Source organism: Dipodomys merriami, unplaced genomic scaffold, assembly GCF_024711535.1.
Source record: "Dipodomys merriami isolate MVZ:Mamm:240054 unplaced genomic scaffold, mDipMer1.0.p SCAF_84, whole genome shotgun sequence".
NCBI classification, from domain to species: domain Eukaryota; kingdom Metazoa; phylum Chordata; class Mammalia; order Rodentia; family Heteromyidae; genus Dipodomys; species Dipodomys merriami.
This window is the reverse complement of record NW_027206446.1, coordinates 3,616,268-3,634,579: the sequence shown is the minus strand read 5'-3', so window position 1 is coordinate 3,634,579 and position 18,312 is coordinate 3,616,268. Positions and strand designations below refer to the sequence as shown.

At 46.4% G+C, this 18,312-nt stretch overlaps 1 protein-coding gene and 1 long non-coding RNA gene across 4 annotated transcripts in view; one reads left to right on the top strand and one right to left on the bottom strand.

Annotated features, from left to right (window-relative positions):
* Nucleotides 1–14,529, top strand: part of LOC138820000 (uncharacterized) — a 26,077-nt gene extending 11,548 nt beyond the window's left edge. Inside the window, exon 2 of one of the 2 annotated variants that reach the window (XR_011369721.1) lies at nt 13,362–14,529. This is a non-coding gene — a long non-coding RNA (uncharacterized lncRNA). Of the gene's footprint in view, nt 1–13,198 lie in introns of both variants that reach the window. The other variant, XR_011369722.1, reaches the window with a different exon arrangement.
* On the bottom strand, nt 10,516–18,312 carry LOC138819999 (C-type lectin domain family 2 member H-like). 2 transcript variants are annotated; one of them, XM_070011620.1, is made up of 6 exons: nt 18,222–18,312; nt 16,893–17,101; nt 13,515–13,652; nt 13,238–13,419; nt 12,567–12,673; nt 10,516–11,873 (listed from the first exon to the last, which is right to left on the bottom strand). In XM_070011620.1, the coding sequence occupies exons 2-6, from the start codon at nt 16,969–16,971 to the stop codon at nt 11,660–11,662; spliced, it is 720 nt and encodes a 239-aa protein (XP_069867721.1). In that variant the 5' UTR covers nt 16,972–17,101; nt 18,222–18,312; the 3' UTR covers nt 10,516–11,659. The 2 variants fall into 2 exon arrangements, with proteins under 2 accessions (XP_069867721.1, XP_069867722.1); XM_070011621.1 differs by lacking the exon at nt 18,222–18,312 and adding an exon at nt 17,222–17,789.

Here is an 18,312-nt window from a genome sequence, read left to right as displayed (position 1 = left end):
CCCACCTCCACCCAGCACACGAAAAATAGTGTCCATAGCCAGGCCCCGGCGGCTCCTGCCTGCCATCCCAGCTACTCGGGAGGCTGAGATCTGAGGATCACGGTTCAAAGCCAGCCCAGGCAGGAAAGTCCATGAGACTCTGATCTCCAATAAACCACTCAGAAAACCAGAAGTGGCGCTGTGGCTCAAGTGGTAGAGCACCAGCCTTGAGCTGAAGAGCTGAGGGACAGCGCCCAGGCCCAGAGTTCAAGCCCCACGACACGACCAACAACAACAGTTAGACTTATTTTAGGACAACAAGATAAAATAGGGAGACAGGGAAAAGAGCTAACTAAGCCTTTCAAACTCCCTGCCCATCACGGGGATGGTTCTCACCCCTCACTTCCTGGCCAGGATCCTGACACCCAGAGACGTGCCCGGCCACCCCGCAGTGCTCCCCAGAGCCAAGCTGGGTGAGGTGTACCCCGAACGTAAGCGTTCGTCAGATTTGCCATGTTCTCTTCCTGTCCCTTTACCTGGGCGTGGAGACGTGTCAGCACTTTCTATACTAAGGAGACGGATCTAGATTACCATTGTATGACTCCAGTTCTTTTTATCCATTTTGTGTCTCCGTCCTGGGGCCTGAACTTAGGGCCTGGGCACCGTCCCTGAGCTTTTGTAAAGCTCAAGGCTGGCGCTCTACCACTTGAACCACAGCACCACTTCCGGAGTAGATACGAGTGTTGTGGACTTTGCTGCTGGCTTTGAACCATGATCCTCACATCACCGTCTCCTTTACTCTCGGGAAGATGGCGTCCGATCCTGGCTTCCTTGTGTGTCTTGTCAGCAGTGTTGTCTTTGGTGTGGTTCTGTTGTAAGACAAGTTTTCCTTAGAACAAGGAAGAAGCCATCATCCCTCACTTTATGGGTTTTTTTCTAGGTGTGCCACTCCTGGGGCTTGAACCTGGGCGCTGCCCCTGAGCTTTCAGTCAAGGCTGGTGCTCTGCCCCTTGAGCCACAGCTCCACCTCTGACTTGTTGCTGGTTCACTGAAGATAACAGCTTTACGGACTTTCTTTTCTTGGTTGTCTTTGTACTGTGACCCTCATATCTAAATGTCTTGAGTAGCTGGGATTAAAGGCATGAGCCACTGGCGCCTGGCACTTTTTATTTAGGTGTCAAATTTGGAAGGAAAGGATTGAAGGAGAATGACAGAAAGTGTCCCGACCCGCAGGACTTCAACGAGGGCAGTGAACCTAAGCAAGAAGGAATGAAGGGACAAGAGACAAGGATTCTGATCAAGCTGCCAAATTTTATTTTTCACACAGGGGTATTTATATGCTTAGAATAAGGAAGCTTTTTCATTGGGCGTAGCAGCTGCAGGATGCTTGCTTAGGGCAATGTGAAAAGGTGGTCAATAGCACCAATAGTTTGGGGCAGGATGCAAAGACCAGATTCTGTAAATAGCCTCGAGAGATGTTCCAGCGAGATAGTCAAGCTTATCATGCAGAGAAACTCCCTGCAGGGCTCTCGACAGAAAGAAAAGCTGTGACTTGAAGTGATGTTGATTCGTTTCCATGTCTGATGGTAGACAGCAAATTAGGAATCAGTGCAAAGCTTTAACGTAGAAATTATCTGGTCTTGTTTGAATCGGAATGGTTGCTTGTTGCTAGATGAAGAATTGGAATGAGGGAGAAGCGTGGAAAAGGTGACACTGATCAAGATGTATTGTATTATCATGACAGACACTAGCACTCACACCTGTAATCCCAGCGACTCAGTAGGCTGAGCTCCGAGAATCGGTGTTGGAAGCCAGCCTGGGCAGCCAAACTCACAAACCTCTCATCTCCAATGAACCAGCAACAAGCCAGAGGTGGGGTTGGGGCTCAAGTGGTAGAGCACCAAACAGCCTTGAGAGAAATACTAAGGGACAGCACCCAGGCCCTGAGTTCAAGTCCCAGACCAACACACACACACACACACACACACACACACACACACACACAGAGACAATATGTTATATTCCTAAACTGACATGGTGCATTGAAATCCCTTTTTATGGCTATTTGAAACTAAAAGCATTTTGAAATTAAGGACTAAAGAGAAGAGGCAACGGGCATGACTTTAGATGGGAGGTGGAATTCCCCATGACTAAGAAGAGAATTTCCATGTAATGAGTAATTCTATGCAGGGTTCCAGAAGCTAGCTCATCTCACTGAATTGTCTTTGAATGACTTGTTCGAGAGAAGAGTGACACAACGGCTGCTGTTCATTTTAATTTTTCCATAGACAGGAGCCAAAGAGCAAAGCTTTGCCCTCAGCTTCACAGTTCTGAGCAAGTGGCTTATCAGAGTGAGAAATTTGCATAGACATCATCTTGCCAATCTCACATCTAAGCCACTGAAAATGACAGTTTTGTGAGGTGTTGGTTTTGTGGGGAGGGAGGGACAGGCTTACAAGGCTGTTGGTCTGTTGAGTTCACTTCTGCCTTTGCTTAATACTCTCAGGACTCAGTCTCCTTGCCGAGTTTATGGTAGCTAAAAGTCTCATGGATGGGCTGGGCAGGTGGCTCAGCGGTAGAGTACTTGCCTAGCATGCCTGAAGCCCTGGGTTCGATTCCTCAGTACCACATGCACAGAAAAAGCCGGGAGTGGTGCTGCGGCTCAAGTGGTAGAGCGCCTCCGTCCAACCAAGGGGCAAGGGGTGAATGAAGGCACAGCTCTGTTTATTCCCGCAGAAGCCTCAGCTGTCGACACTTTCTACATTTGTCAGAGGCTTGAATCCCCTTGTTCCAGGACCCACCGCGCCAACACGCGCAGATGGTACACCGCCTTCCCTGTTCTGTTTCAAAGGGTCTTTGTCAACCATCTCCTCCCGCAGACAAGCCCCTGACCCAAAGCCAAGGAAACACTTCCTTACACGAAAGGGAAGTTCCTGCAGCCGGAGCGTTGGCGTCCAGGGCCGGAGCTGTGCTCACACAGAGCCAGTCCTGCCTCCTCTGGGTCTGCCACATCTGCCCCTTTTAAATGTTTGTAACTTGAGCGAGTGTCTATCAGCCTGGCCCTGGCAGAGGAGCAGATCAGACATCACGGGAGGAGTGGCAGCGAAAGCAACATCAAAACAACAAACAGCAAAATGCCAAGAAATACCAGAAGCAGTGCGGTCACACATTTCCCAGGTGGAATCAGTGCTGGCAGTGGAGATCTGATGAAGCTAAGTCTTCCGGGTCTGCTACCCTTAGGGTGGAGAGAGAGGCTGGAATCAAACATCTGCCCCCTTTGCTGCAGAATATCAAAACACAAATTACCATGCGGCCCAGTTCCATGAGTAAGTCACTGGCTATTGGCCCAAATTCCACTTCCATGCATTTAGGAGGCCTGACTCAGATGCACTGATAATTAGCATGGCATGCCATTTGTTAATATATTTTGTTATTTAAAAAATACTGTACAGAGGAGTTACAGTTACATGAGCAAGGTACTGAGTCCATTTCCTATCCAGCCTTGTTACCTCCTCCTCTGATTTTCCCTACCATCCCTTCCCTCCACACCTCCCCAACTTCTCCCTCCCCTTCCCCCTAAGTTATAAAGTTCCTTTTCAACATTGAATCCTGTACATCTCATTGTTACAATGGGTCAACCTGTTTACTTATTTCAGCATTTTGTGATTTCCCTTCCCCTCCCCAAATTATAAAAATGTATATACAAGATGCAGGGCACCAGAATCACATACCGTGAAAACGGGTTCTACCATGGGGGAGAACATACAAAAGAAACAAAAAAAAAAATCACATAGTACATTAGAAATATGTTAAAAACAATAGAAAGAAAAAACCACTTGTGTCCCTAACATGGGGTTCATTTCGCTTCATATCATCTTATATGGTCATATGTACAACACTTTTGAGCTTCTCTGCTTGTCCTAGACATATACTAGATATTGCAAATAAGGGAAATCATGGGACCTATGTTTCTTTGGGCCTGGCTTACTTCACTTAATATAATTTTTTCCAAGTCTTTCCATTTCCTAACAAATAGGGCAATATCATTCTTGCTGATGGAGGCATAGAATTCCATTGTGTATATAGACCACATTTTCTTGATCCATTCATCTACTGAGGGGCATCTGGGTTGGTTCCATATCTTAGCTATGGTAAATAATGCTGCAATGAACATAGTTGTGCTGGTAGCTTTAGTATAGTCTTGTTTGTGATCATTCAGATAAATGCCCAAAAGTGGGATTGCTGGGTCATAAGGGAGCTCTATGTAGAGTCTTTTGAGGAACCTCCATACTGCTTTCCAAAGTGGTTGAACATGTTTACATTCCTACCAACAATGCAATAGGGTTCCCTTCTGTCCACATCCCCTCCAGCATATTGTTATTAGAGTTCTTGATTATAGTCATTCTAACTGGAGTGAGGTGGTATCTCAATGTTGTTTTGATTTGCATTTCTTTTATGGCTAGAGAGGTTGAGCAATTCTTCATGTGTCTATTGGCCATCCTTCTTTCCTCTTCAGAGAAGTTTCTTTTTAAGTCTTTAGCCCACTTATTTATTGGGCAGTTGTTTCTTTGAGGATTTGTTGTTGGAGGATTTAATTTTTTGAGTTCTAAGTATATTGTAGATATGAGACCCTTGTCCCTTTTATGGCTAGTGAAGATCTCCCAATCCATGGGCTTTCTATCGATCTTGCTAGCTATGTCCTTTGCCATGCAGAAGCTCTGTAACTTCATGCAATCCCATTTGTCCAATCTTTCTTTGATTTGTTGTGTTTCCAGGTCTCTATTAAGAAAATTTCAGCCTGTGCCAAGGAGACCTAGGATTTCTCCTGTTCCATCCTGTAATGTTTTCAGAGTGTCTGCTTTGACTCCAAGGTCTTTGATCCATTTGGAGTTGATTCTGGTGCATGGGTGATATAAAAGGATCTAGCTTTAGATTTCTACAGCTGTTAAACCAGCAACATTTACTGAAGAGGCTGTCTTCCATTCTATTTTTTTTAGCTCCCTTATCGAATATTAGATGGCTGTAGGTCTGTGGGTTCATTTGTGGGTCTTCAGTTCTATTCCATTGGTCCTCAGGTCTGTTCTTGTGCTAGTACCAAGCTGTTTTGATTACTATGGCTTTGTAGTAGAGTTTGAAATTTGGTATTGATATTCCTCCAGCACTGTTCTTTCTGCTCAGGATTAAAAACAATCCTTAAGACCCCTATTCAGAGTTTTTTATTGTTCCATATGAATTTTTGGATTGCCTCTTCTATTTCCTTGAAGAATGAGGTTGGACTATTGATGGGCATCGCATTGAATTTGTAGATAGTCTTTGGCAGTATTGCCATCTTCACGATGTTGGTCCTTCCAATCCAGGAGCCTGGGAGTTTTTGCCATTTTCTAAGTTCTGCTTTAATTTCCTTTTTCAGGTTTTTAGTTTTTATCGTAGAGGTCCTTCACTTCTTTAGTTAACTCCTAGGTATTTTATTTTTTGTGGGGCTATTACGAATGGAGTTGCTTTCCTGATTTCAGCCATGCTTTTCTCATTGTTGGCACACAGAAAAACCATTGATTTTTGAGGGTTAATTTTCTACCCTGCTATTTTGCCAAAGTTTCGAATCAGCTTGAGTAAGTTGAGAGTGGAGTCTGGGATTCTTTAAATACAAGATCACGTCATTTGCAAAGAGGGAGAGTTTTACTTCATCTTTCCCTATTTGGATCCCCTTTATGTTTGCATCTTGTCTTATTGCTCTTGGTAGGCATTTTAATACTAAATTGAAGAGAAATGGGAAGAGTGGACATCCTTGTCTCGTTCCTGAATGTAGAGGAAATGGCATGTCATTTGTAACTGGATCTTTAGCAGTTTTACCTGATTAGTAACAGGATGTCAGGCTCAGAACTAGTCACAGCACAGGCTCACGCCCAGCCGATTGAATACAATGCCTGGCCCCTTAAAAACAGGTTAGGAAGTTAAAGCAATTAAAGGGTTAATAACACTCATGGAATGCAAGGCCAAAAATATCCATTCAATGGGAAAGGACAATAATAGGGAATTTACTAGGCTTTACAGCACATAAAACAAGTTGGGCTTCACTAATTGTGAGTTTAACAACTCTTAAGGCTTTAGCTGCTCTAGGCATAAGAACTCTTGGGGAAGCTGGGTTAGAGTCGGCTCCGGAGTAACTCGCAATGAGGGGAGACTCCAATGGATGTCCCCAGTAACTTCTGAAAATCATTGAGAGTTTGCAGTTGCTCAGCCCTTGTTGTTTGTGTTTGGGGAGTGGCCCCGCTGTGGGAGATGTGATGTCCTAGATATGACAGAGGATGTTGTCTCTGAACAACAGTCAGGTTGTACAGCCATAAAGACTGCTGCTCATTCTGAAAAATAAGATTAACCTGTTCCTCATCTGATGCTCCAGTCAGGATAGATTACATAGGCAGAGGGGGACTTCCTACATATGGGCTCCATGGCCTTGTCCTCAGGGAGTTGGCATAGTGCGGGGCTGTGGGCCATTTCCTGGGCAGCGCTGTCCATTCGTATTTGTCCTAGGGCTGAATCATATTAATGCTGGGAGCAGAGAAAGCACATTTTTCCCCATCCGCTAGATACAGGGGTATGGGGGAGGAGGAAGCAATCCTTCACCCAGGCACTGATGGCTCACGCCTGTCATCCTGGCTACTCAGGAGGCTGAGATCTGAGGATCACGGTTCAAAGCCAGCCCAGGCAGGAAAGTCCTGAGACTCTTATCTCCAATCAGCCACTAAGAAAACTGGAAGTGGTGCTGTGGCTCAAGCGGTAGAGCATTGGCCTTGAGCTGAAGAGCTGAGGGACAGCGCCCAGGCCCAGAGTTCAAGCCCCACGAACGACAAAAAAAAGCAAGCCTTTAAACCCAGTACCAATAAGGACAAAGATAAGGGAATAGCTGTTGGTGAGGGCAAGCCAGGTTGCAAGACACCCATAGGGAACATAGCTGTATTAACCTCCGGCAGGTCCTGGAGAAGTTTCCATTTCCCTCATTTCTTTTTAATAACAAAGAAAAGGGTATTCCAGGAACTAGCAGAAGGCTTAATTTGGCCTTGTGACAATTGCTCGTGAACCAGAGCCTTGGTAACGTCAAGTTTTTTCCTAAGGCAAAGCCACTGATCTACCCATATGGGTGTTGAGGTCTTCCAGTAATAGGTTCTGCATGTAAAGCTGCCATTATCAGCGGCCTGTTAGAAAACCCCAGCCCTGTCTGTGTGGGTTAGCACCAGGCTGGTAACGTCCCAACCTCCCTTTCCCTTGTGGTCCCAGACCTGACTGTGGATGTAAGCACCCAGCTGAGACCACATGTCACGGCCCCACAGATTTACTGGAAGATCAGGCAAAACAAGGGGTTGGACCATTCCCAAATGACCTTCCTTGGTCAGCCACTGCAGCATGGCAGAATGTTTTTTTTTTGTCGGTCGTGGGGCTTGAACTCTGGGCCTGGGCACTGTCCTTCAGCTCTTCAGCTCAAGGCGAGCACTCTACCACTTGAGCTACAGCACCACTTCCGGTTTTCTGGTGGTTTATTGGAGATAGGAGTCTCACAGTCTTTCCTGCCCGGGCTGGCTTTGAACCGTGATCCTCAGATCTCAGCCTCCTGAGTAGCTAGGATTACAGGCGTGAGCCACCAGCGCCTGGCTGGCAGAATGTTTTTTATGGGGAGGGTGGTCAGTTGTGGGTCTTGAACTCAGGGCCTGGGTGCTGTCCCTGAACTCTGTCGCTCAAGGCTAGTGCTCTACCACTTGAACCAGAGCGCCACTTCCGCTTTTCTAAGTGGTCGATTGGAGATAAGAGTCTCATGGACATTTTTTGTGCCCAGGCTGGCTTTGAACCGTGATCCTCAGATCTCAGCCTCCTGAGTAGCTGGGATGACAGGCGGGAGCCACTGGCAACCAGCTCGGAAGAACTTTAGGACAGGCCTGTGCCCTGCAGCAGGGTGAGGCCCTCTTCTGTTGGTCAGGAGGGAGCCAGTGTAGGACAGATATCACCCAGACATCAGCTCAGGTGTCAACTAGGTCTGAAAAAGCTTCCCTCTGATGGACAGTTCTACCTCAGATGGCCCTTGCCCAATTCTCTGAAGCCCCAAGGCCTTATCAGTTGAGCCACGCCTCAATTTCCATACCAGAAAGAGGAACTAAAGGAAGTGGAGTCAAATGAGCAGTGGGGAGATGGGCAGGGACCAGCAAGGTTCCTGTTTCCAGCCCAGCAGGAATGTGACCCCCCTGGGCAGACTAATCAGTCCTTTCGTACTCCAGCTGGCCCTGCCCAGCACCAACTCTGCTGTTTGCCTCTGTCTTGTCAGAAAATAAAAAGTTGGAAGTCCCCAGTGTCCCTACCCTGCTCCTTGGACTGCAGACACAGGTGGAGGAGTCTGGGTTACAAGAAGGTGGGAATTGCCTCCCCACCCCCTTTATTTTTTGGTCAGTGGTGGGGCTTGAACTCTGTGCCTGGGCGCTGTCCCTCAGCTCTTCAGCTCAAGGCGAGCGCTCTACCACTCGAGCCTCAGCATCACTTCTGATTTTTTCTGTTTCTGTGATGCTGAGGAATCGAACCCAGGGCCTCATGCATGGAAGGCAAGTGCTCTACCACTGAGCCACCTTCCCAGCCTCATGGCACAGACTTTCCAGGCCTCTAACACTCCTGCACTGCAACTGACAGCCCCCTCTCCCTCCACATCTGATGTGCAAAGGAGGGTCTCTGTATTTTCCCCTCCGACAAGGATTTTATAGAAACAATTTCTGTCTGGTGATTGGGGTCAAGACTCTCTTATTCCAAACAGAAAATGTCTGGGGGGCTGGGGGGACAGCATGTTTTCCTCTGAATTTTTAATTCTTGACCCGCCTTTTGTCATGTAGCCAAATCCACCGTTCCCTCTTCAGAGAGCCAGGGACAGAGATTCTCTACAACCTCAAAAAATGCCTCTAGCCTCTTTGAACTTACCCTGCAGCCTTTTTCTTCACAAGGGTCCAGGGCTGTCCGAAACAGTCACCTTTTTTTTTTTTTTTTTTTTTTTTTTTGTCGGTCGTGGGGCTTGAACTCTGGGCCTGGGTGCTGTCCCTCAGCTCTTCAGCTCAAGGCGAGTGCTCTACCACTTGAGCTACAGCACCACTTCCGGTTTTCTGGTGGTTTATTGGAGATAGGAGTCTCAAGGTCTCTCCTGCCTGGGCTGGCTTTGAACTGCGATCCTCAGATCTCAGCCTCCTGAGTAGCTAGGATTACAAGTGTGAGCCACCAGCACCCGGCTAACAGTCACCTTTCTGGACTGGGAAGGTGGCCTCGCACGCAGGAGGCCCTGAGTTCGATTCCTCAGCACCACATAAACAGAAAAAAAAAGGAAGTGGCGCTGTGGCTCAAGTGGTAGAACACTAGCCTTGAACTAAAAGAGCTGAGGGACAGCGCCCAGGCCCAGAGTTCAAGTCCCGCGACTGACAAAAAGAAAAGAAAGAAAAGCAGTCGCCTTCCTTTGCTCTGATTCACCCCCATCTTATGTCTCCTCTCCTTTTCTACTTGTGCGCTTCGCGGTCCCCGTACCCAACCGTTTCTGTGCTGGAGAAGTCCTCCGTGGGGTTTCCTTGGGTCCCTGTTGGGGGCCAGTGGGCCCAGTCCAGTCAGGGCAAAAACAGGGGCTCCCGAGGGGCAAGGGGTGGACGAAGGAGATGGAGAGAAGGCTGAAGGCACAGCGGTGTCTCTTCCAGCAAAAGCCTCCGCTTTATTATTCCAGGACCCACCATGCCATCAAGTGCAGCCTGCATACATCTTCCTCCTCCTATCTCAGAGTTCGCCCATGACCCAGCAGTCCCACTTCTGGGCATTTACCCACATGATTACAAACAAGGTCATACCAAAGCTACCAGCACAACCATGTCCATCACAGCATTACTTACCATAGCTAACATAGGGAACCAACCCAGATGCCCCTCAGTAGATGAATGCGTCAAGAAAATGTGGTATATATGCACAATGGAATTCTATGCCTCCATCAGAAAGAATGACATTGCCCCATTTGTTAGGAAATGGAAAGGCTTGGAAAAAATTATATTAAGTGAAGTAAGCCAGGCCCAAAGAAACACAGGTCTCATGGTTTCCCTTATTTGCAATAACTAGTATAAGTCTAGGACAAGCAGAAAAGGTCAAAAGCTATGTACGTACGACCAGATAAGATGATGTCAAGCAAAATAAATCCCATGTTAGGGACACAACTGGTTTTTTATTTCTGGCTAATGTTTTTATTTTTATTTTTATTTTTTTATTGTGAAAATACTGTACAGAAATAATGTGGCTATTGTTTTTAATGTATTTCTAATGCCAGTCCTGGGGCTTGAACTCAGGGCCTGGGCGCTGTCCTTAAGCCTCTTTGGCTCAAGGCTAGCACTCTACCACTTGAGCCATAGCACCTCTTCTGGCTTTTTTTTGCGTATATGGTGCTGAGGAATCGAACTGGGGACTTCATACTGAAAGACCCCAGACTCCTAGGATACTTTCGTCTATGGGAGGGCACCCCAGAAACCAAGACTCCAAACCAGTAGATGCAACAAGCAAGAGGAGTTTATTCAGCGTTTGCGCAAACGGTCTCTCTGCCCCGGCAAGGGAGAGAGCCCCGAGCAGCGGTTACAGGCAGAAACCCCAAGATTGACACATAACACAAGGCGTCTGGAGATTGGCCCGTTTAGAGGTCACTGTACACTCCAGCTATCATTTTTACTACGTGGGGAAGTTTATAACACTCTTTGTAAAACAGTTGGCTCAGGGCAAGTCTAGGGGGAGCAGTCACCCTGGAAGGGAGTTTACAGAGTTACAGGCTTGTGATTGATTAACATTTGGCCTAGTTTGCTGGACTTGCCAGGTGGTCCTTATCTTGGGTCCCATTCTTGGGTCCCATTTGACGACTTGGGGAATTTACTTGTTTGTTCTTTATTTATGACCACAGACCTTGTCCCGGGGCCGGCATCTGGGCTCCGAGACTTTTTACTCAATTCCTTATTTCCAGGAAAGGGCGGGGGGGGGGGGGGGTTAGTGCTAGGGCAAGCAAATTTACAAAAGCGAAATCAGCAGTTAGCAATTGTAAAATGTAATTCTAATTTTTAATCTTTCAATACATGCTAGGCGAGCACTCTACCACTAATTCATATTCCTAAGCCACAAAAGCGTTTATATACAAATTATATTACAAGATAGAGAAGCTTTATAATCTGCTATTTCATCCTTGTTGGGAATCATCAGTACAGTGTAGCTGCTGGTGGCTCACGCCTGTAATCCTGGCTGCTGAGGTGGCTGAGATCTGAGGATCACGGTCCAAAGCCAGCCCCAGGTATTTGGTTTTCAACTAGCCAGGCACAGCAGGGAGGCTCTTGGCAACTCAGGAGGCTGAGATCAGAGAATGGAAGTTCAAAGCCAGCCTGGGCAGACAGATCGGAGACTCTGATGTCCACTCAGCCAGCAAAAAGCTGGAAGTAGAGCTGTGGCTCCAAGCAGCAGAGTGAAAAAGCCCAGAGACAATGCCCAGGCCCTGAGTTCAAGCTCTAGGACCAGCAACTCACCCAAAAAAAGGAAAACCAAAACCACTACAGCAACTGTAAATAGTAGATTATAAAGCTTCTCTTTGGCCCTCTGTGGTGGTCAATAGAGGCCAAGGCCCGTGGTGGACTTTTGATTATTTCCACTTCCTTTATGGCTAAGGAGCCATGTGCATATATATGTGTCCAGCCAGGATGAGAGGCGCGAGCCCCAGCCAGGAGACCCCATGCAGCAAGGACCCCGAGGTGGCTGCACACTGCACGTAGCTGCTCGGCTTGCTGCAGATCCACTTCCGCTCCGTGTAGAACCGCGCGCTGCTGATGCCCACGCCGTTCAGAAAGCCGCACTCCCCAGCTCCCCTCACCTGAACCCTGCAAACAAGCAGAGAAGGAGTTCCTACTCATACTGGAGTCTATGCTTTTTACAATTTGTCCTTTGTGTCAGTCCTGAGTTTGAACTCAGGGCCTGGGCGCCATCCATGAGCTCCTTTTGCTCAAGGCTGGTGCTCTACCACTTGACCCACAGCGCCACTTCCTGTGGTTCATTGGACATGGAGTCTCACGGACTTTCCTGCCCGGGTTGGCTTTGGACCATGATCCTCAGATCTCAGCCTCCTGAGTCGCTGGGATGGCAGGCGGGAGCCACCAGTGCACAGCTCTGCCATTTTTTTTTTTTGTTGCACTTCCATTCTGGTTTTTGGATTTTAGTTTGTGTGTGTGTGCGTGCCTGGTCCAGGGGTTCGAACTCAGGGACCTGGACCTGTTCCTGAGCTTTTGCACTGAAGCCACAGCTCCACTGCCAGCATTTTGGTGGTAAATGGGAGATGAGGGTCTCACAGACTTGGGCTGGGCAGGTGGCTCAGTGGTAGAGTGCTCGCCTAGCATGTATGAGACCCTGGGTTCGATTCCTCAGTACCACATACACAGAAAAAGCCGGAAGTGGAGCTGTGGCTCAAGTGGTAGAGCACTAGCCTTGAGCAAAAGCTCAGGCACAGCGCCCAGGCCCTGAGTTCAAGCCCCAGGACTGACACAAAACAAAGAAACAAAAAGATGGCTGATACGTACAAGTTGCTGAACTCGGTGTTGTCTGCCCACTTCCAGCTGTGCTGTGGAGATTCCCTTCTGAGACCAATCCAGTGGTCGTATGAATCTCTGTGTCTTTCCAAGAAATCCTGTAATAAAACACAATCAGTTGAAAACAGAAGTCCTTGTCTGTCAGAGGATTTTTTTTCTTTTTCCTTTTTTTCCCCCAGCCCAGGGGCTGGTTTTGAACTGTGATCTCACGTCTCACCTCCTGAGTATTATAGGAGTAATTATTTCTTTGTCTTTGTCTTTTCATGTGTGTGTTTTTATGCCAGTACTGGGGCTTGAACTCAGGGCCTGGGCATTGTCCCTGAGCTGCTTTTGCTCAAGACTAGCGCTCTACCACCTGAGCCACATTCCCGGCCCTGTCCTTGAGTTCTCTTGTTCAAGGCTTTAACACTTGAGCCACAGCGCTCCTTCCAGCTCTTTTTGACTGCTTAATTACAGACAAGAGTCTCACCGAAGTTCTTGCACAGGTTGGCTTGGAAATCACGATCCTCAGTTCTCAGCCTCCTGAGGAGCTGGGATTATAGGTGTGAGCTACTGGCACCCACCCTTCATTCTGTTTTAGCTTTCACCTTACACAACCTGTCTAATTTCGGGGTGTCTTTTAGCATGTCACAGAAAAGAGAAGCCCCCAAAGCGTTTCTTACCAACTCCTCCTTGCTGTCAAACTTGACGAGATTGGCACCAAAGGATGCACAGAAGGCCTGACTGGAGGTCCAGTTCCTTACATCATCAGAAAAATAATAACACTTATTCCCAAATCCAATCCAGGCTCCAGGGCAAGAGGAAAGCAGCCTTGTCTCCGGAATGCGGCTTTCTGTTGGGTTCACTAACACACAGACAACGGATTAGCTACTCATCATCCATTCCTTTCCCTGCCCAGACCCCAGGCCTAGACACAACTCTTCATTGGAAGCCACTCACCTGCCGTAAGCACAGCAAGAAGTCCAAGTGCGGTTGCAAGCAGAACAACATTAATGAGCACGGAGCAGTAAAATTTCCTGGGTGTGATGGGTGACAAAACTCCTAGGCATTTTCCTGGGAGAGCTTTCACTGGAAACACTGAAAAAGGAAGGTTTGAATCTAATGAAATACGAAGAAGGAAGGCAGTCCCCGCACGCCTGAAGCCCAGGACTCGATTCCTCAGCACCACACACACAGGAAGGGCCAGAGGTGGCGCTGTGGCTCAAGTGGTAGAGCGCCAGCCTTGAGCTGAAGAGCTGAGGGACAGCGCCCAGGCCCAGAGTTCAAGCCCCAGCATGATCATCTATGAGAGCTTCTATAAATATGTCATATGACATACTATCTAGTATATGCGCTCATGAATATATACTGTGTATAACATGACATAGTATATACTGTATTACACTACATGGACTCTTACTACAGACTGTTATCTTATAGATCATAATTTTACATATTGTGTTGTATAAAAATTACAATATAAGATAGGTAAAGTGTATAGTCAATGAGATAATATACATACTATTTTCTATAAGATAATATAAAAGAATACTATATGCTATATATCATAGAATACATATACTATGATATAAAGTATATTTAACATGAAATATGAATATAACTACATGCAATAAGTTATAAAATTAAAAACAATATAAAATATAAGTATATGATATATATTTTACAATATAAAATATACATTCTATGTATGTATATACAGATACTATATGATGCTAATTATATGTAATATAAAATATATGTACTGTATATCATAGTATATATGCTATATGATGTATAATATACTATATGATGTATAATATATGCTATATGATGTATAATAATATAGTATGTAATGTATATTGTTTGTTAGCCCATCTAAATACTATGTTAATTAGTATGATATACTGCATAAAACATGTATGATAGGGGTTATGATACATGTTGCGCTACATATATAAAAACACAATGAGCAGTCTTTATGTAAGTATTTTATTGTCACATTAAACCAAACACACAGGGACTCCAGCTGGAATGGAACTTGCACGCACTGTTTCTGGAAACGCCAGTGGTCCTGGCATTTTAGGACATCACTCAGAGAGCACGCCCGTCTACCCTCTTCAGCGGTTACCTTCCACGTCTGCCCAAAAGCCTGCACACAGATGCTCCCTGCAGTTTCTCTTGTACGCTGGCCCCTCCCTCTGTTTGCTGGATTCCTGGCTCTCAGCTTAAAGCAGGCTCCAGAGCAGGAGGGAGAAAAGAAGCCTCACACCTCGGGTTGTTTTTTAAGAATCTGACTAAATTTACTATCGAGACTTCCTTCAAGAGATCAACAGGTGATAATGTCACTCACAGTTTCCTGCTGGCTTTGCTCTGTGTGTGTGTGTGTGTGTGTGTGTGTGTGCGTGCGTGCGTACACTAGTACCTTGGGCCACAATCTTTTTGCCCAGGCTTGCTGCTTGACCTCCACAGCCAGGCCTTGAGCCCAGCTCATTGGTGGTTTACTGGAGATGAGTCTCATGACTTCGTTTGAAGCCAATGATCCTCAGATCTCAGCCTCCTGAGTAGCTAGGATGACAGGCGTGAGCCACTAACTTAAGTGTAATTAATTGCATTTCTAACAGGGTAACAGGGGATATCTATATTTGGAAGCATAGGTGGTTGTTGTTTTCATTTTTACTTGATATGCACTGAGTGTGTTTGTTTTTCTTCTGCTGTTCTTAGTTTGGATAGTTTTCTCTTCCCTTCAAAATTCCTATGCCTCTCATTCGGCCCTCTGAACACAGTTGCCCTCAAATTCTGTTAGGAAAGACTAAAATTGCCTCCTAAAAGACCAAAGAAGTCAGGTACCCATGGCTCACATCTATCATCCCAGCTACTCAGGAGGCTGAGATCTGAGGATCACAGCTTGAAGCCAGCCCAGGCAGGAAAGTCTATGGGACTCTTATCTGCAATGAACCAGCAAAAAGCTACAAGTAGAGCTGTGGCTCAAGAGTAGAGTACTAGTCTTCAGCACAAAAGCTCAGAGACCAAATGCAGGCATTGATTCCAAGCCCCAGGACTGGCACACAGACAAAACAAGGAACAAAGAAATGACAGGCTGAACTTATGAAACCTGTTTTGTAAGCATTACTCTTGGCACGAGGGTTTGCTGAGTTTGCCAAAGGCAGAACTTGCTGATAATCTTTTTTTTGGGGGGGGGAGGGGTCTGGTCATGGGCCTGAACTCTGGGCCTGGGCGCTGTCCCTCAGCTCTTCAGCTCAAGGCTAGCGCTCATCACTTGAGCCACAGCGCCACTTCTGGCTTTTTTTCCTTTTGCTTATGTGGTGCTGAGGCTCGAACCCAGGGCCTCATGCATGCAAGGCAAGCGCTCTACTACTGAGCCGCCTGCCCAGCCCCTTGCTAATAATCTTGTTTCTGCTGGGACAACAAAAAGGATTTTTTTTCCTTCCAAATAAGGAAATTTTCCACTCTGGCAACTGATCCAAACCAAAAGGGAAAAAAGAAAAAGTCAGGGCTCTGTTTCTGATTTTTCACATAATTCTCTTTGCTGAAAAAACAAAAAACAAAAAACATTCTCCCCAAAGCCATATGAGTATCATCTGAAGCTGGGATCTATTTCCAGCAGGAGTTGGACCGAAAGCATTCTCCAGATTCCTACATGTTTTAGTAATTACAAAGGACCTACAATCCATAAGCTCTTCCCAGTTTTGTAGACTTTTTCTCTGTGTGTGTGTGGATATGTGCATGCACAAGTGCAAGTCCGGGGCCTTGAACTCAGGCCCTAGGCACTGTCCTTAGTTGCTTTTTTTAACTGAAGGCTGGCGCTCTACCACTTGAGCCAAACCTCTGCTTCTGGCTTTTGCTGGTTAATCAGAGATAAGAGCCTCACTGACTTTACCTGCCTGGACTGGCCTTATGCAATGATCCTCAGATCTCAGCTAGGATGACAGGCAAGAGCCAATAAAGCCCTGCTTCAGGGCAAATTGTGCAAGGGTTGCAGTAGACATTGCAAGATTATGGTCATTTTGCCATCCTGCCCCAGTGCAAATGAAGAGAGGAAATAACCTGGGAAAGAGAAAAAGAGGAAGAAGAAGAGGAGGGGAGAGGAGGGTGAGGAATAAGAAAGAAGAAGAAAGAGGAGGAAGCAAGTAACAGAAACTCAACTCTGCTCCCCCTCCAAACCACTTCCCATTCCTTACTACCCCAACTCAAGTGACACATCCCAGATGCAACCTTCCCTCCCTCCATCCCAGACTGAGCTGCCTGTGGCAGATGCAATCCTAAGGAGCCTGACCGGGAATTGTCTGCCTGGACTCATGGATCGGGTTACCTGCTTACCTGTTGGCCTGCTTTCTGGGTCCTCTGTGGAAGAGAAATCCCTCTGCAACATTCCCACTGAAGTTTCCAGAGATGTCATTTTTTCCCCTCCCAGCTCTGCTCAGGCGGTAGGACTGGAGCTGGGACTCATGGAGCTGGGATCTTGGCGCTGGCTGCGATCACGTGGGAAGTGGACACATTTCCTAACGCCAGACCCCTGGCTCCTAGCCCTGAGGGAGAAGAAAACAAAACCAACCCCGGGGAGGAATTAGGACGCGAACATGCATTAGAAACCACACGATCCATAAGTTCAGAATGAACCTCTCCATTCCCACCCATTTCAGACACACCTTCCAGGCTAGCACAACGCGGGGAGCAGGGAGAATTCCCAGCTGCCATCGGTTAAAATAGTGATTTTTAAAGAGCAGGGCCTCCCTAAACTGGGATGCATTTTTTAAAAAAATAATCATGAAGCAGGACAGCCGCTGATTGGCCCAGTCTGAGATCTTATCTTGAGCATCTGGAGTCCAAAGAATCTAGGGCAGAAATGGTTGTGAAATTCCTCACTCCTTCACCGACAAAAAGTCAGGAGTTAAGCGGAAGAGAGGTGGCTGGGCAGCAGGGTCTAGAGCCAGCTGTGCGTGAACAAGCTCAAGGATAGCACGTAATCATATACATTAAAAAGAAAAGCAACAAAAATAACCAAGACACACAAAAAAGAGCCCCCCACACAAAGAATAAAAGATAAATCCCTAAAGCATGCGCATGAACAAGCTCAAAGATAGCACAATAATAATAATAAATTAAAAATAAAAGCAAAAAAAAATAACCAAGACACACAAAAGAGAGCCCACACACACACAAAGAATAAAAGATAAATCCCTAAAGCATGTGAGTGAACAAGCTCAAAGATAGCACAATAATAATAATAATAATAATAATAATAATAATAATAATAAGTTTAAAATAAAAGCAAAAAAAATAACCAAGACACACAAAAAAGAGCCCCCCCACAAAGAATAAAAGATAAATCCCTAAAGCATGTGAGTGAACAAGCTCAAAGATAGCACAATAATAATAATTTAAAAATAAAAGCAACAAAAAATAACCAAGACACGCAAAGAATAAAAGATTAACTATGGACGGATAGGAGTATGACTCAAACAATAGAGTTGCCAAAGAAAGAAAAGAAAAAAACAGGAAAGGCAGACTCTTGACCACTAGTAACAGGCACAAAGCCATGAGCTGCAGATGCTCGAACCCACAGGCTGCTCTCAAGCCGGACGCAGGCAGCCCTGCTAACCCGCCCAGGGCAGAGAGAAACCGACCAGCGCCAGGCTCAGTACTCACACGCCACGGTGAAGCCAGTCCCAGAAGCTGATCCCCGCCAGAAAGCGCAACAAATAGCAGACGTTGATCCCTCCCCACATGCATACCAGAG

What these genes read in the sequence shown, in the direction of transcription:
- LOC138819999 (XM_070011620.1), bottom strand. Translation starts at nt 16,971, where the DNA reads ATGACATCTCTGGAAACTTCAGTGGGAATGTTGCAGAGGGATTTCTCT. An exon ending in CCCAGAAAGCAGGCCAACAG is followed by an intron (nt 13,653 to 16,892) that starts GTAAGCAGGTAA and finishes TTCCTTTTTCAG; the next exon opens with TGTTTCCAGTGAAAGCTCTC. An exon ending in TCTTGCTGTGCTTACGGCAG is followed by an intron (nt 13,420 to 13,514) that starts GTGAGTGGCTTC and finishes TCTGTGTGTTAG; the next exon opens with TGAACCCAACAGAAAGCCGC.